At 42.8% G+C, this 15,569-nt stretch overlaps 1 protein-coding gene across 1 annotated transcript in view; it reads right to left on the bottom strand.

Annotated features, from left to right (window-relative positions):
- The window catches only part of LOC126335625 (uncharacterized), a 36,124-nt gene extending 23,531 nt beyond the window's left edge, over positions 1 to 12,593 (bottom strand). Inside the window, exon 1 of the mRNA XM_049999080.1 lies at positions 12,496 to 12,593. Coding sequence (XP_049855037.1) covers positions 12,496 to 12,593 — 98 coding nt within the window. The remainder of the gene's footprint in view (positions 1 to 12,495) is intronic.
- Between the last annotated feature and the right edge of the window lie 2,976 nt (positions 12,594 to 15,569).

Genomic DNA, 15,569 nt, shown 5'->3' with positions numbered 1-15,569 from the left:
TTGTTGGAACCTGCTGCTATCTCCAGACTCTTGGCTTCAGCTGTCTTAATCCTCATGTCTTCATGTTGTTTCATAAAATACAGTCTCATTCAACCACTGCTTTATTTTCACTTGCTCCTCATTTCTGAATATTAGATTTTGGATATCGTTACCCAAAGGCATAAGCTGGCTACATAAAGTTTTACCATAATCGTACATACTGTTTCCTGTTCAGCACAGAATGTTTTCGCCATAAAAAATTATTGTTTCCTAAAACAAAATTGTTTTATCGTATGGCTATGTGTATCACGTAACCTACTGCTTGGAACTGAACATTTCGCACCTGCTTTCCTGACTGTCATTTGAAGATGTCTGACTAGTTTTTCGGCTTCGTTCACGTTATTTTTGTTTCATTTCTGTCTAGACTTCTCCATGTTTGCTTCTTTTAAAAACATTAAGTGTTTATGCCATTTGTTTTGTCTTGCACCACCAGAAATTGTCTGTGTTGTGCTTTAACATTCCCATTGCAAGTACTTGCCATAGACATTGCCTTACCCCACAGTTCTCCTTTTCCCTTTCTCTTTGCCAGTTTCTTACGGGGTCTGCATCGTTACATGTCGGTCTTGGCAGCTTTAGTGACTTTGATGGGAGGATGTCCTTGCTGATGCCAATCAACAGGGTTGTAGCGTGAGAAACAACAATTTTTTTGACAACTCAGCTGTTAAGTATTTGCTTACGAATTCATTGATGTCTTCTCTGACAATATTATTATCACTACGCTTGTTTACATTTAATTCGGTAAGGGTTGTGCTTAGTTTGAATCTGCTATGCTGTTCCCCTCGTTCCGTAGTAGATTACTAATAACTTTATTGAACCACGCAGACCCTATCCATTCCTCTCTATCCTCCACGGCAGTTGCTTGTCCAACACTCAGTTGACAGTGCTTCCGAGCTTCTGGCAGACTCCCCACTCAGTAGACACCAGGGAGATCGCTGCTGCTGTATACTTAGGTCTCTGTAATGTAGCGTTGTATGGCAGTGAAACGTGGATGGAAACCAATAAAACTAAGAAGGAAATCGTTTGTATGTAGATGAACGCCTGCCTGGGGATATTCCAATAAATTTGAATTATTGTCTGTATTTCATAATTACGTTGATTCAATTTCTTTGTTAAAGTGCCTGCACTTAGAGGGCATACTTGCGTTGGTAGTACTGGAGAAACTGAATTTCAAATGGTAAAATTCCAGTTGTTAAGGAAAGGTAGAAAAAAGAAGATTTGTATTTGGTAGAGTATGTATCTGATAACAATAAAGCAGTAGTTCCCGTGCTTAATTGGAGAGATAGTGAGACAACTTTTTCGTAAACATTTGCAACATCACGGGTAAAGTGATGTAATAAATCTTAGAGGAAGTACATTTTCATTCACAGGTCATTCATGATAAATATAATTAATGGCGATCGACAGATTGCTTAGAAAATGTAAAAGACTCTTGAGGAATAAGAGAGGATATGTACCATAGCTAATTCATGGTTGTTATACGAGAGTCTTCAAGGAAAACAATGATCTCAGCAGAGTTCCTGCTTGACTCTGAAGAAATAACGTGCAAAGTGGGTACAAGAGCTCCAGGAAGCAGAAAAGAAAGGTATTGAGTAAAACAGGATATTCAGGTGAAGACACCCGAAGGCCAGACACAGGACAAGGGTCACTCTAAAAGAAATGCACACTATTTTTGCAAAAATACAGTTTTCATTCTGCATGTGTGAAAGTTTTACAGTGTGTAGATACATCCTTCCCGCTTGTTTTGAAACTTAGTTCAACCTGTTCCCGTGAGGGCTCCGTCGCAGCATGTCTTCAAAATGACTGATACACTTGATGTTCGTCAGAAGCAACGTGCTGTCATAGAATTCCCGTGCTGTGAAAACAAGACAGTGGAAAACATCAACAAGAGGTTGAAAAAGGTGTATGGAGATGCTGCTGTCGATCGCAGTACAGTCATTCGGTGGGCAAGCAGGTTACGTGATGAAAGCGAGCACGGCAACATTGAGGATTCTCCTCGCAAAGTCAGGCCTCGTACTACACACACTCCAGACAATGTGCAGAGAGTTAACGAATTGGTGACTGCTGACAGACGCATCACAGTGAAGAAATTGTCACCCTGCGTTGGGATAGGGGAAGGAAGTGTTTGTAGAATACTGAAAGCGTTAAAAAAAGGTTTGTGTCAGGTGGGTTCCCAGGATGTTGACAGTGGCTCACAAAGAAACAAGAACAACGGTATGCACCGAACTTTTGGAACAGTACGAAGATTGTGGAGATGAATTTCTTGGAAGAATTGTGACAGGTGATGGCTCCAACATTTTTCACCAGAGACGAAGAGGCAAAACATGGAGTAGCATCATGCAAATTCACCCAAGAAAAAAATTCAAAACCACACCTTCTGCTGGAAAAGTTATGGCCACGGTGTTTTTCGATGCCGAAGGTGTCTTGCTTGTGGACATCATGCCAAGAGGAACCACCATATATTCTGATGCATGTGTGACGACACTGAAGAAACTTCAAGCTCGACTGGGTCGTGTTCGACCACATCGGCAAAAGCAGGAGGTTTTGCTGTTTCACGACAACGCACGGCCACTTGTCAGTCAAAAACCCATGGAAGCGATCACAAAACTCGGATGGACAACATTGAAACACCCGCCTTACAGTCCTGACCTGGCTCCATGTGACTGTCATCTCTTTGGGAAATTGAAAGGCTCTCTTCGTGGAACAAGTTTTGAAGATGATGTCTCCCTTGAACACGCTGCCAAACAGTGGCTCCCACAGGTTGGTCCAGAATTTTACCGTGTGGGTATACAGACGCTTGTTCCAAGATGGTGTAATGCAGTTGAGATGGATGGAAATTATGTGGAGAAATGAAAATATTGTTCGTAAACGATTTATCTACACACTGCAAAACTTTCAAACATGTAGAATAAAAGATGGATTTAAAAAAAAAAAAAAACAGTGTGCATTTCTTTTGGAGTGAATGTCGTATTTTCCACCAAAATCCGTACATCGGTATAAGCTGGTCACTGCCCAGTATGGACTAATAACAGGGTTAGACGCAATTTCTGTAAATGTGAAATTTATGCAGAAGCCACGTGTGGATAGTCTGGTTTTATTTATTTATTTATTTATTTATTTATTTATTTATTTATTTATTTAACCTGATCAGATTAGGGCCATCAGGCCCTCTCTTACATCGGACCAGTGTTCCACACTTGCAGCATTTCACACACCAGAGTTACATCATGACCATAGTTTAAATGAGAATATTAGCTTACTCTAGTGACAATATGAATAAAGAGTAGTGACTAAGGCCTAATTAAGTAAATGCAGCAGTATTTTTACAGCAGGCGCTATACATACAGATTATGATAAAAGTAATAATAAAATGTAATGATAAACATGACTAAGACTTAATAAATTAAATGCTGGCAGTATTTTTACAGCAGGTGCTATACATACAGATTATGATAAAAGAAATAATAAGCAATAATAATAACAGTAAAAAAAATCAAATAATAATGGCAACCATGAGAAGGATTGGCAACAGTAACGAAGGTTTGTGCAGATGTACATAATATCTTGGTGTGTAAAGTAGATGTTTACTGGTTTAGCGTGTTTTGGGGAATGGGGATTTAAGGAGGGGGAAAGAGGGAAGTAATGAGGTGAAGTGCATTCATGTACAGAGGAAGGCATTACTGTTGCTTAAGTAGATACGTCATGAACTGTTTTTTGAAGCTGGACATGTTTTTAAGTTCTCTAACATAACGAGGGAGGTTATTCCAGAGTCGGGTTCCCGCTACTGTAAAGGACTTGGAGAAAGTGACTGAGCGATGCAGTGGAACGGAGAGGATTTTATTATAATGGGAACGTGTGTTTCTGTCATGTTGTTCCGACATGAGCGTTAGGGACGAGGAGAGATATGAGGGACAGTTTACATTTATAAGGCAGTAGATGAGACAGAGTGTATGGAAATCTCTGCGTTTGTCTGCACGCAGCCAGGACAATTTTGCATATGCTGGTGAAATGTGATCAAAAAGTCTAACGACACAGATATATCGGACGCAGGCATTCATGACCAGTTCTAGACGTCGGGAATTTTCCTGAGAGAGGCCTTGTAGGATAATATCGCTGTAGTAAATGATTGGGAGTGTAAGCGTTTGTACTAATTTCTTTTTCAGATCGAAAGGGAAGAGTTTTTTTTATATTTTTGTAGGACATGAAGGGATGCTGATGCTTTTTTGCACACTGCAGTTACGTGCTCTGTCCAATTTACATTTTCATCTATTATCACTCCCAAACTCTTTGCTGAGGGAGAGAAGTTAATATTTGTTCCATTTAGGATAAGAGGTGGTAAGGATTCCCGATGTTTTAGACTAATGAGCTTTGAGTGACCAACAAGTACCGCTTGTGTTTTAGATGGGTTTAGTTTTAGACCTATGTCCTGTGCCCATTTTGACAGTGCATCGAGGTCAGTATTGAAATTTTCAGTAGCTTTCTTGAGATTGCTTGGTTACGCACTTAGATACAACTGAAGGTCATCAGCATACATATGGTATTTGCAATAGGTCAGAACCGATGACACATCGTTGACATACAGAGAGAAGAGTATAGGACCTAATACTGAGCCTTGGGGAACGCCTGACACTACCTGCCGCCATTGTGATTTTATATTCCCAGATAGGACGCGTTGCTGACGAGACGTCATGTATGAGCGAAACCATTGCACTGCACTTGGTGAGAAATTTAGACCGCTAAGTTTGGCCAGTAAGATGTCGAAATCGACAGTATCAAATGCTTTGCTGAAATCTAAGAAGCAAATGATAGTCGCTTCTTGTCTGTCCATGGCAAGTTTCAAGTCATCTGTCACCTTTATCAGAGCAGATGTTGTGCTTCGATGTTTACGGAAACCTGATTGGTATTCGTCTAGTAGGTTGTTAGTAGTGAGGTAGTTGGTGAGCTGGTCATGAACTATATATTCTAAGGCCTTTGATAGTGCAGGAAGAAGGCAGACGGGGCGGTAGTCAGAGGGTGCTGTGGCTATGTCCTTTTTAGGCAGTGGCTTAATTTGTCCCAGTTTCCAGGCCTCAGGGAAAACACTTGTGATTAATGAATCGTTGAAAATGTCTGTTATAGAGGGCAGTAGTTGGTCAATAATAAGTTTTACCATGTGGATAGTGATACGATTATGTCCAGTAGATGCTGATCTAATCCGCATTATGGCTTTCTTGACAGTACTGCAAGTGACGTGCTGTAGATAGAATTTCTCTTTGCTACAGTCGTTCAACCCCATGAAGTAATCAATGATTCTCTTTTTTTTTTTTTTCTTTTTTGCGGTACAATTTTGGTTGTAGGTAACGCGAAGAATCGGTTTAGTTCTTCAGCTGGGACCATGTGATTTTCTGCAACTTTTATTTTGCCTAAACCGAGACTACGAAGATTTTTCCACAGGATAGCTGGTCTACATCTATTGTCAGCTAATGTACGGGCATGTCTGAACTTAGCGTTTCTCACCGCTTGACTGACTTTGTTTCGTTTCTGCTTGTATACAGCATGATTTTCAGGTGTAGGGTGTATCTTGTATGCTCGATGTGCAGCACCTTTGAGATTCATGAGCTGTTTTAGTTCATCAGTCAGCCAGGGTGCAGGTTGCCTTTTTACTTTTCTGGTCTTTATTGGAGCATATTTGCCATAGAGTCGAGTAATTTTGTTAGTGAAATCCTGGAGTTTGTCGTTTATGTCCATGAGGGGAGCAGAGGTCATCCCCCAAACTATTTCTTGTGCCTCAGTTTCGAGTTCAGGCAAATTTATGCGTTTGAGGTCTCGGTATGTAGACAGTTTTTGTTTCTTTCTAGGACATTCTAGTGAATACGTCATGGAAATGATGTCATGGGCAGACATGCCAGGTGCAGATATTTGAGAAGTGCGGATTATTCTGTTCGGAGATTTCGTTGCGAATATATCAATGAAAGTGTGACTGGTAGTCGTGTGATGAGTAGGTGCCAGCGGAAGTAGCGTCATATTTGAGGAAGAAAGCATCCTCTTAAATTTCCCAGTGGAAGGACTATTGCACAGAAAATTAGTGTTAGTGTCACCTGCTATAATTACATGTTCATATGACGATTCGAGACTAGAGAGGGCAGTTTCGAAGCAGGCGAACCCACCTACTTTAGGAGGTTTGTAAAGGACACATATTAAGCACTTTCTGTTAAGCGATTTGATCTCTATGAACATATATTCCAGTTGTTTATCTTCATTGTTGTGGGATGTGTGTAGTACAGTAGGTGACAAATCAGAGCGTATGTACGCCCCTACTCCGCCCCCTCGTCTGTTGTATCTGTCGTGCCTGAGAAAGATATAGCCATCTAGGTTTACGGAAGTTGTAGGAATACTTGGTTTGAGCCAAGTCTCTGACAAAAGTATTACGTTTATATCAGCAGTTTGAAATATATATATTTAAACTCGTCGAAGTGAGCAGGCAGAGACTGGACATTTGCATCTGCAATATGCAACTTGGTGCGTTCGGGTGTTGATTGCCCGAGGAGGCTGCCGACCGATGTTTGCGGGTCGTGGTTGGCGGTGACAAGAGGGTCTGGCATGAGGAATGGGGAAGGCGTGTGATGGAGGGGGGGGGGGGGGGGGTGAGGGAGTGTCCTCCCAGTTCTGTGCAGTGAAAGCGGTCGGGAAGGGGAGGGGGTAGGTCCCCGGGGAGGCAACGGGGTCTGCGGCCAAGGTCAGCAAGGTCTGCAACGGTTCTGGAAGCAGCCGTGGGCTGGCAGGGGAAGGAATCTCGCTAAACACAACGGGAGTAATCTGCACGTTACGACAGAGTGTGTATTAATTTCACTTATGAGGATTGCAACTAAAGTATGATGGTGGGTTGCTAATTAAGCATGGAAGTGAGACTACCTTATGTAATAATTAACAAAACTACATGAGAAAAACAATTAAAGATGAAAATAGTTATGTGGAGAAACGAAAAGTTGATAATACAAATAATAACAAAAATTGCACGCGAAAAAGTAATTAGAGATAAAAAAATAGTTATGTAGAGAAACGAATAATTTGATAATACATTAGTTAAGCTATAGTTGACAGTGTAAACTGTATAAACATACAGGTTATGGTAGTTATAGAAATAACAGAGCAATATTTAAGCTAAAAAATGAAAAGAAAGAATAAAAATTAACTTATATTAGACAGATTACAATATGAGACGTTGTGTCTCGCGAGATTTCGCTCAGTCTTTCAGTTCGAACATGTTCGTCACCGTTTTCCTCCCTCCTTCCATCTTGACTACGATTCTGCCATCCTGGGTCCATACATTTTTAAGGCCGAACTGTGTGATCGCAGCGTTCAAAACTTTTAGTCTTTCGCGCGTCAGATCTTCCCTCAGGGTAACCCCACTCTTGGCGAGTTTTCTTTTCTGAGCAAACACTTCAGCTCTTTTCCGGTAAGACACAAATTTAATTATTATGGGCCTGGGTTTCGTGGCACCTGGTATCCTGCGCCCAACACGGTGGCTTCTGTCAATATCGGCCACGTCGATCTGCACGCCAAGTTTCTCACGCACGAGGCTAATGGCCAGGTCGTCGGTGTTTTCGCGATCGTTTTCAGCTACCCCGAACAAGCGCAAGCTGTTCCTTCGCTGATACTGCTCAATTTCATCGGTGGTAGCAGACAGTTTTGCCTCTAGGTCGGCGGCTTTTTTCTCTTGTGCGGCCAGGGACTTCCTAAGAGACTGGATTTCGGTGCTGTTGCGCCCGACAGACTGTTTCAGTTTGTCCATGACCGCGGCCGTCACAGAGTCCGTGATGGATTGCACGATTACGTCTAGCGTGTCTTTGCTGTGCAGCGCCGCACTCACCTGGGACCGGACGAGCTCCCCGATGTCAGGAAGCGGGGCCTCACCTGCCGCCGGAGACCGGGCGCCCGCGCTGCCTGCGCCCCTGTAGCCTCGCCTGCTGCCGCTTACTCGTGCTCTTCCCATTTTTCACTCACTTATCACTTATCACTTGTGGTAATCAACGGAGAACAATACACCACGGCAAGTAACACTTGTTTAGTCGGATGCACACGTTGTGGAGTGCCGCACTTCTCTGTAACACCTTCAATGAGCGGGAAAACTCGCGAGCCGAAGAAACGCGCTTCACTCAGTGGCCCCCGGTTTTGGACTCTGTTTCTGTGATGAGCATACTGTAAGACCTCCTGTACACGCACCATCAGATTATTTGACTTGTCACTCTAATGAAGTAGGCGAGTGTCAGCAATATGTCTCGTGGTCTTATCGTGGCGTGTTTATCTTATGCCGTTAGGTCAGATGAAAGAAATGCCACTTGCACGCTTGGAGTAGCAGATTGACGGTGACCAACTTTAAACAGACCTTAATTCATTTTCATACACATTTATTAAAATAATAACAAGTATTAAAATTACTTAACTTGGTTCTGGATGCTATTTACAATTGACAATCTGAAGTTCCTTTGGTATTAGTACGTTAATATTATTCTCACATATATCTCTGAGACTTGACAAAAGTGTCTATACATTTATCTTCATGGCTATGTACAGGAATATGGTAATCTTATTGGGCGTAGACTGAAACTTGACTATAGGCTGACACAGACAAACGTATAACTCGTACAGACTGTTGCAGACAAATGCAGACTGACTAATCGGAGGTCTGTACACTCGTTATAATACCTCGCGCGTTCATGTATCACTGCGCGACTGTGATCCGCGAGGAGAAAAGGTTCTACGTTAGCAGCAAACTCATTGGCTGCGTTACAATTAATACGTGGATTGGTGCGTCTCTAAGGCAGCGCCATCTCGTAGTGCGGAGAAGGACGAGCGCTGCGCCTGCGCTGTTGTGCTTAGCGGGGCGCGCTCTAGTGGGAGAGTTGTGTACGCGCTGACTACGCGGAACTATGTGCGCAACAAACTAAAAAAAAAAAAAAAAAAAAAAAAAAAACTTTTTCGAGAGGTTTCAAATCCAGTAACACACTAGAAAAGAAATGCTTCATATGTAACAAGAGCGCCCTTAGAGCGCAATGTGGCAGGACTGTTACATATAATTCCTTAAATAAAAGTTGTGTTTTACAAACGAAATGAATTTTTTTATTTTTTTCCACTGTATCATGTACACCAACGAGCCAACTTCTTTATTTACATTCCAGCGTTTATACTTTATTTATCCATCTAAAACATATTGAAACGTCCCCTTAGAAATAATTATACACGAATGTGCTTAAACTGAAACACAATATTTTTGGCGCAACGCAATCTGACTTCCAAAAATCCCTACGAAAGAATGGCCCTGACTAACATTAACCTATATGTTTCACAAATCACTTACCTCACAAAAATCTTCGTTACTCGAACTAATGCAATACAGCGAGCGCCACTACCGCCAGCTAACTAAAAGATTCAAACTACGGAAGTCACTAACTACTGAGGCACAGTTAGCAAATGAAAGATTTTAATAGAGAACAAACAATGTATTTACCTTAATAGTCAATATATATATATATATATATATATATATATATATATATATATATATATATATATATATCATTTCATGACACCAATTCTTACAAATTTCAAAACTCCGCCATCTCTCTCCCCACGTCCACCACTGCTGGCGGCTCACCTCCATATGCGCAACGCTACGTGCTGTTAGCATCAAGCTGCCGCTGCCCAACACTACAATGGCAGACAACAATGCAAACCAGCCACAGACTACACACGGCACAGCCAGTGATTTTTATACAGAGCGCTTCGTGGCGGCGGCGTTACCAATAAAAAAACTTAAACACCCTACTTACAATATTTCTGTAAAATGACTAGACGAGTTGGGCTATTATTTTCAGCAGCACGACTGGTTTGGGCGCCGATGGCCACTACGCAGTGGTCCTACGTCAGACGCCCTGAGAGGCCACTGGGTAATTGCTTTGGGGGAAAATAAAAATGAAGGTCCAATCGGTGAGGTCATTTTGTTCCAAACCAGTACTACAGATGCAGAACAATCATCATCAAACTTCATATGCTCTACAAGAAACTACAGATCTTCCCTGCACTCTCAAGTAACTATCACTTTATATCAAAACTAATGTCTTTGCCAAAACAAATAGAAAAAGTTAATTAAGAGAGGTAGTATCACGTATTGACCAATTCCTGCATAAATTTAGATCTTTCATTGGCCAAGCTGGGACACGAAAACAAGACGTGATTTCGCGGCTCCCGACCTCATGTCAGTATTCTGTACACACCAATTTCAAATAAAGGACAATTCCTGCCGACGGAGCATGGGATATTTTGCTGATTGATTGTTTGTCCGACGTATTGTTTGCTCCCTCGGTTTATTGCGGACAAATTCCAGTACAACATCCAAAATAAGCAACGATGGGTTACTTTATCCCATCTCCGACACCAAATATTTTTTAAGGACAGTCAGGGGATAGGACGCGATTACCGTCGTTAAGAAGGGAGTTAAAGATACCAACTTGACTGCTACCAGTCCCAATTTCACTTCAATACTAATTAGTGAGTAAGTGTAATCTAAGGCAGTCATGTTTGGGACATATACACAGCTTTTACAATGAAATTTTCACTCTGCAGTGGAGTGTGCTCTGATATGAAACTTTCTGACAGATTCAGTGTGTGCCGGCCGAAGTGGCCCAGCGGTTCTAGGCGCTACAGTCTGGAACCGCGCGATCGCTACGGTCGCAGCTTCGAATCCTGCCTCGGCCATGGATGTGTATGATGTCCTTAGGTTAGTTAGGTTTAAGTTCTGAAGGACTGATGACCTCAGCAGTTAAGTCACATTGTGCTCAGAGCCATTAGATTCAGTGTGTGTAATGGACGGGGACTCGAAATTGGGACATTTGCCTTTCATCGGAAAATGTCCCACCAATTGAGCTAACCGGGCAAAACTGATCACCTTTGCTTGCAGCTTCGTTCTGGAAACAAGCCCCAGACTGTGGCTAAGCCTTGTCTCTGCGCATACTTTTTTCAATGAATGCTAGTCCCGCAAATGCCGCAGGAGTACTTCTCTGAATTTTAGAAGGCAGGAGATGAGGTAGTGGCGGAGGGAAAGCTGTGAAGACAGGTCGTAAGTCATGCTCGGGTAGCTCAGTTGGTAGCACTTGCCTGCGAAAGACAAAGGTTGCGGCAAGAAAAGAAAGGAATAAAAGTGAGATAGTGTTAATACTTTCATCCTTCTTTACCTGCTTTGCATTACTTCAGATGACGTGTCACTGAGCACATTTGTACTGTGCATGCAGTACACGTGAGGTGCCTAGTTGTTTCCACTGCCCTGTGTGTTCGTGTACACTTCACTAACCTGCTGTCTTCGTGATGATGATGTCCCCAGCGCAGAAAACAGCACGCAGGTCGTGCATTCTTTTTCTTGAGGCTGAAATTAACTTAGCAAGGAACTGCTGCTGCAATTAAACTATAACTCATTTGGGATGGTACTCGCGTTTTTATTGATATAGACACGAGAAACTATTCTTGATCGCAACGTCTTGAACATATCTTTCTACAGTCATTATATCTGGCTAAAATAACATGAAATACATCCTGCCACAGACAACATGTCTGTTTACTGGAACCGTCAGAACTGGAGAATAAAATTACACGAATCAAATACTACTATTACAGACAACATGTCTGTACCTAGCGACGGTCGGAACTGTAGTAAATAAAATTGCAAGAAACTATTACAGCTGTAACAGACAACATGTCTGTCTACTGGAACGGTAGGAACTGGAGAGCCGGACTTCCCGAACACATCATGACCCGAACGCCACCGAAGTGCATCGGCAGTAATATCATCAGTCTTTTATTTTAGTAATACTTTGATTTTAATAATTTTGAAATGACTGATTGATACTGCCTGTTGAGAGATGTTTATTTTAAAAAATTAAATAATTTGAATGAGAGGTTTAATTAATAATAGCAACTAAAGTTTAACGTTTTGGCGCCCTACCGCCGAACACAGCAGCCAATCACAGAGCATCAGCGTCATGCAGGCGGTCTTTCTCGCGGGAATGGTACCGAATCTAACATCTGTCACCGGTGCCTCATCCCACACTGCGTTATCTCTATGCTTCTTGTATCTCCTGTACCCTGGGAATAGCTCCCTGGAGCCTAATATGATGGCTGAATAAGCCAGAAATATTACAAGGTCCCGGATTCAAGTCCCAGCCTGGCACACAGTTTTAATACGCCAAGAAATTTAATATGACTGGCCTCCACGGTACCTCACCTGCACGCTGACTCCCACAAGGACACACGCTGGATTACACCTGGTTGGCCGCCTTAGCCCCGCCAACATGCATCCTCGGCAGGAGGAGTGACTCCCCACCCCATCCCCCCACCCCACCTCACCCCAGCGCCATTCGCCCTCGCTCTCGCCTTGACCGGCGGCTTGTTTATATCCCTCACTACAAGTGAGACTGAGGGCTTGTTTACCCTTGGAGCAGGACGCGGCGCGGCCCTGAGTGATGGCCGCCGCTGTTTGTGCTGCTCTCGATGGCCGGCCCTTTGTTGTAACGGCGCTGCTGCAGCATCTGACTGCTGCGCTCCACTCCACTCTCGCGGCGCCATGATTGCCGACGAGCAGGCGAGGCGAGTGGCAGGCTGGGAAACAGCGGCGCCTCTGCTTTCTGTACGCAGCACGGACTGCTGTCCCTTACACTACCTCTGTCACAGATACATGAGGTGATTCTGTGATGATGTTACAAACTTTCATGGATGGAGGAGAAGGATAAATGTAGCAATCTGAGGTAAGGGATACTGGTCGTGAAACACCCGAGTCGAAAGTTACAAGCGAATATCGTTCCGACACCTCTGACAGTGGAATACATTTACCGACGCTGTTGCTACACATTTGTAGGATAGGCAACACGTGGAGGTGGTAGTATGGACCAAAACAAGAAAAAAAAGTCCAATAAACATGGACTTTAAAATGTAACCTTCATCTTCAGTACTGCGAAAAACATTTCTTCTATTGAAGAAGTGCTCTTAGATCTTAATATAACCATTTTTAAGCAAGTATTTACTAGGTGTTTTTCCTTCTTTTTGCCCACACTATTCCCTCCCCCCCAAAATATTGAAAGCAAAATACATTTTAGCGGCAGCGATCCACTGTTGAGATGTCAGAACGATTTTCGCTTACAACTATCGACTCGGCCTTTGCCAGACTGAGTTCAATGCCACAGATTGAAACATTTATCCTTCTGCATCATCCCTGGAAGTTTTTAATATCATCATGGAATCTCCCTGTATAGCCAGATACTGATAACCGAAGAAACAGTTGCACCTGGTGCGCAACATAGGTGAGACAATCGAAATACCCTCATCCTTCGAGAAGGATGTAATATGCAAAGAAGTCATGCTGAGAGGTGTGAATTCTAGTGACCTATCACTTCTATAAGTCTCGCTTGAGAAATACTAGCACGAATTATTACAGAAGATTGAGGAACTTGGTAGAACCCGACCTTGGGAAATATCAGTAAGGGCTTTGAGAAAAATGTGGGAATACTCGAGGCAATACTGACCCTATGACATACGCTGGATTACTCCCGGTTGGCTCCCTTAGCCCCGCCGACACGCATCCTCGGCAGGAAGACTGACGAAAGACAAACCTATCTTCACAGCACTTAGAAAATGGTTCAAATGGCTCTGAGCACTATGGGACAACTTCTGAGGCCATAAGTTCCCTTGAACTTAAAACCACTTACACCTAAGGACATCACACACATCCGTGCCCGAGGTAGGATTCGAACCTGCGACCGTAGGGGTTCCAGACTGTAGCGCCTAGAAGCGCTCGGCTACTCCGGCCGGCCTCCGTTGCAGACAAGTTACCCAAAGAATCCCATTAACATTTTACAGTCAAACTGCATGTTTTCGTCGTTATAATGGAAGAGGCTTCGAAGGTGTAATTACTTGAGAGGATTTCAGTTGGGAGTCTAGTTTTCCGCGTTTTAATAGCGATATGAGATATCGGCATATTGGCTGAGACGGTGCTTGATCGTCCTCAGGTTTCGTGAGTCAAACAAATCTGTCACAACTTAAGTGACCCTTTTTCGCTCACGTTGAGTATGCCCCGTTAATTCTATTACATAAAGGCGCAACAAAGTAAAACAGTTTTGTAGAAGGAGTCGAATAAGTATTTTACAAGCAACCACCTTTGTAGAATGTGTAGAATTTCCTTTACCATAGAGATGAACCGAAGTCTGCCCCTGACTTACCTGCAATCTGTCTTATTTGATATCTCCATTTCATATCCCCACAAGCCGATACAGTCACGTATCTGCATATGAGTTGATTAATTCCAATTGCGACTTGTTAGTATTGCAGTTAAAGGATTTTTTTTATATTTTTCAATTCTAATAGGTTTTTTTAATGAAAATTGCAAGTCCAGCACAATGTGAAAGAGCACGTTCTCTTGTGTAATATCCGCATATATACTTTTCTCGGCCTTATGTAACACAATAAAAATGTTACTTGACATTATACTAAAGATTGGAATTGTAGTAGGAATGAACAACTGATAAAAGTTGTCGGACGCAGTTAACAATATTTGGATCAGCAAAATTTTTGTGGGTGGTACGATCGCAAGAGTTTCCTTAAGGCATGCGTGAAACAGTGCCTGACATAAAGTCTATCCGTTTTGATATCGTAGATACAGCATTAACTACCGGTAGTATGTCATGAACCTCTGAGTATTAAAATCTTATAACATACTCTCCGGTTTCGGAGAAAAAAGACATAAAGACAATATAAAATCTGTCGTTTATGTACTTTGACAGCAAGCGGTGGTACCGGCACTGAGCAGTGCGGGTAGCCGTCGCGACGCCCCGTCTGAGCAGAGTGTGATGTGTGGCGGCCGTGTTGCAGGGCTGCCGGCCGCGCTGTCCGACGAGGAGGGGCTGCAGGGCCCGGTGTTCCTGCAGGAGCCGCCGCAGCGCGCCAGCTTCTCCAACTCCACGGGGGTGGCGCTGCACTGCTCGGCGCACGGACTCCCGCCGCCGGTGAGTCTGCGTCACTGGCTGCCCTCTGCCTGCCCACTACTCACCTATAAGGGTCTCAGCTGCATCTGTTCCAAGGAGACGTGCCCTTAGCGCTAGGATTTCACCCGGAACAAGTTCCGCCCATTCACGCCCCTCCATGCCTATCCATAGTGTTAAACACTGTGATGAGATTCAGTAATGATAATAAATTTAAGTTTTTCTGGATAGTAATATAATATGAATGTGCATTATTAAAGAAATAAAAATATTTATACAGAATTGAAAGCATCGCCAGCAATAGAAAACAAAAAATAATGTGATGTTACTTAAGGGCAATAAGGACAAATTTCATTAACTATTTCAGATATTATAAAACGTTTATTTGAGGGAAACAGCAGAGCAAACGTACAGTGCGAAAACAGTGGTCTTGAATCTCTCGTGTCGTAGTAAAACCACGGATGCAGTCGACTTACTCTGTTGTCTAACATCAACGTTATACAGAAATAAGTGAAAGTCCTTTTGTTTATGTAG

Source organism: Schistocerca gregaria, chromosome 2 (genome assembly GCF_023897955.1).
Source record: "Schistocerca gregaria isolate iqSchGreg1 chromosome 2, iqSchGreg1.2, whole genome shotgun sequence".
Taxonomy (NCBI): domain Eukaryota; kingdom Metazoa; phylum Arthropoda; class Insecta; order Orthoptera; family Acrididae; genus Schistocerca; species Schistocerca gregaria.
Note: the sequence above shows the minus strand (reverse complement) of the source record. Positions and strands in the feature narration are given on the sequence as shown.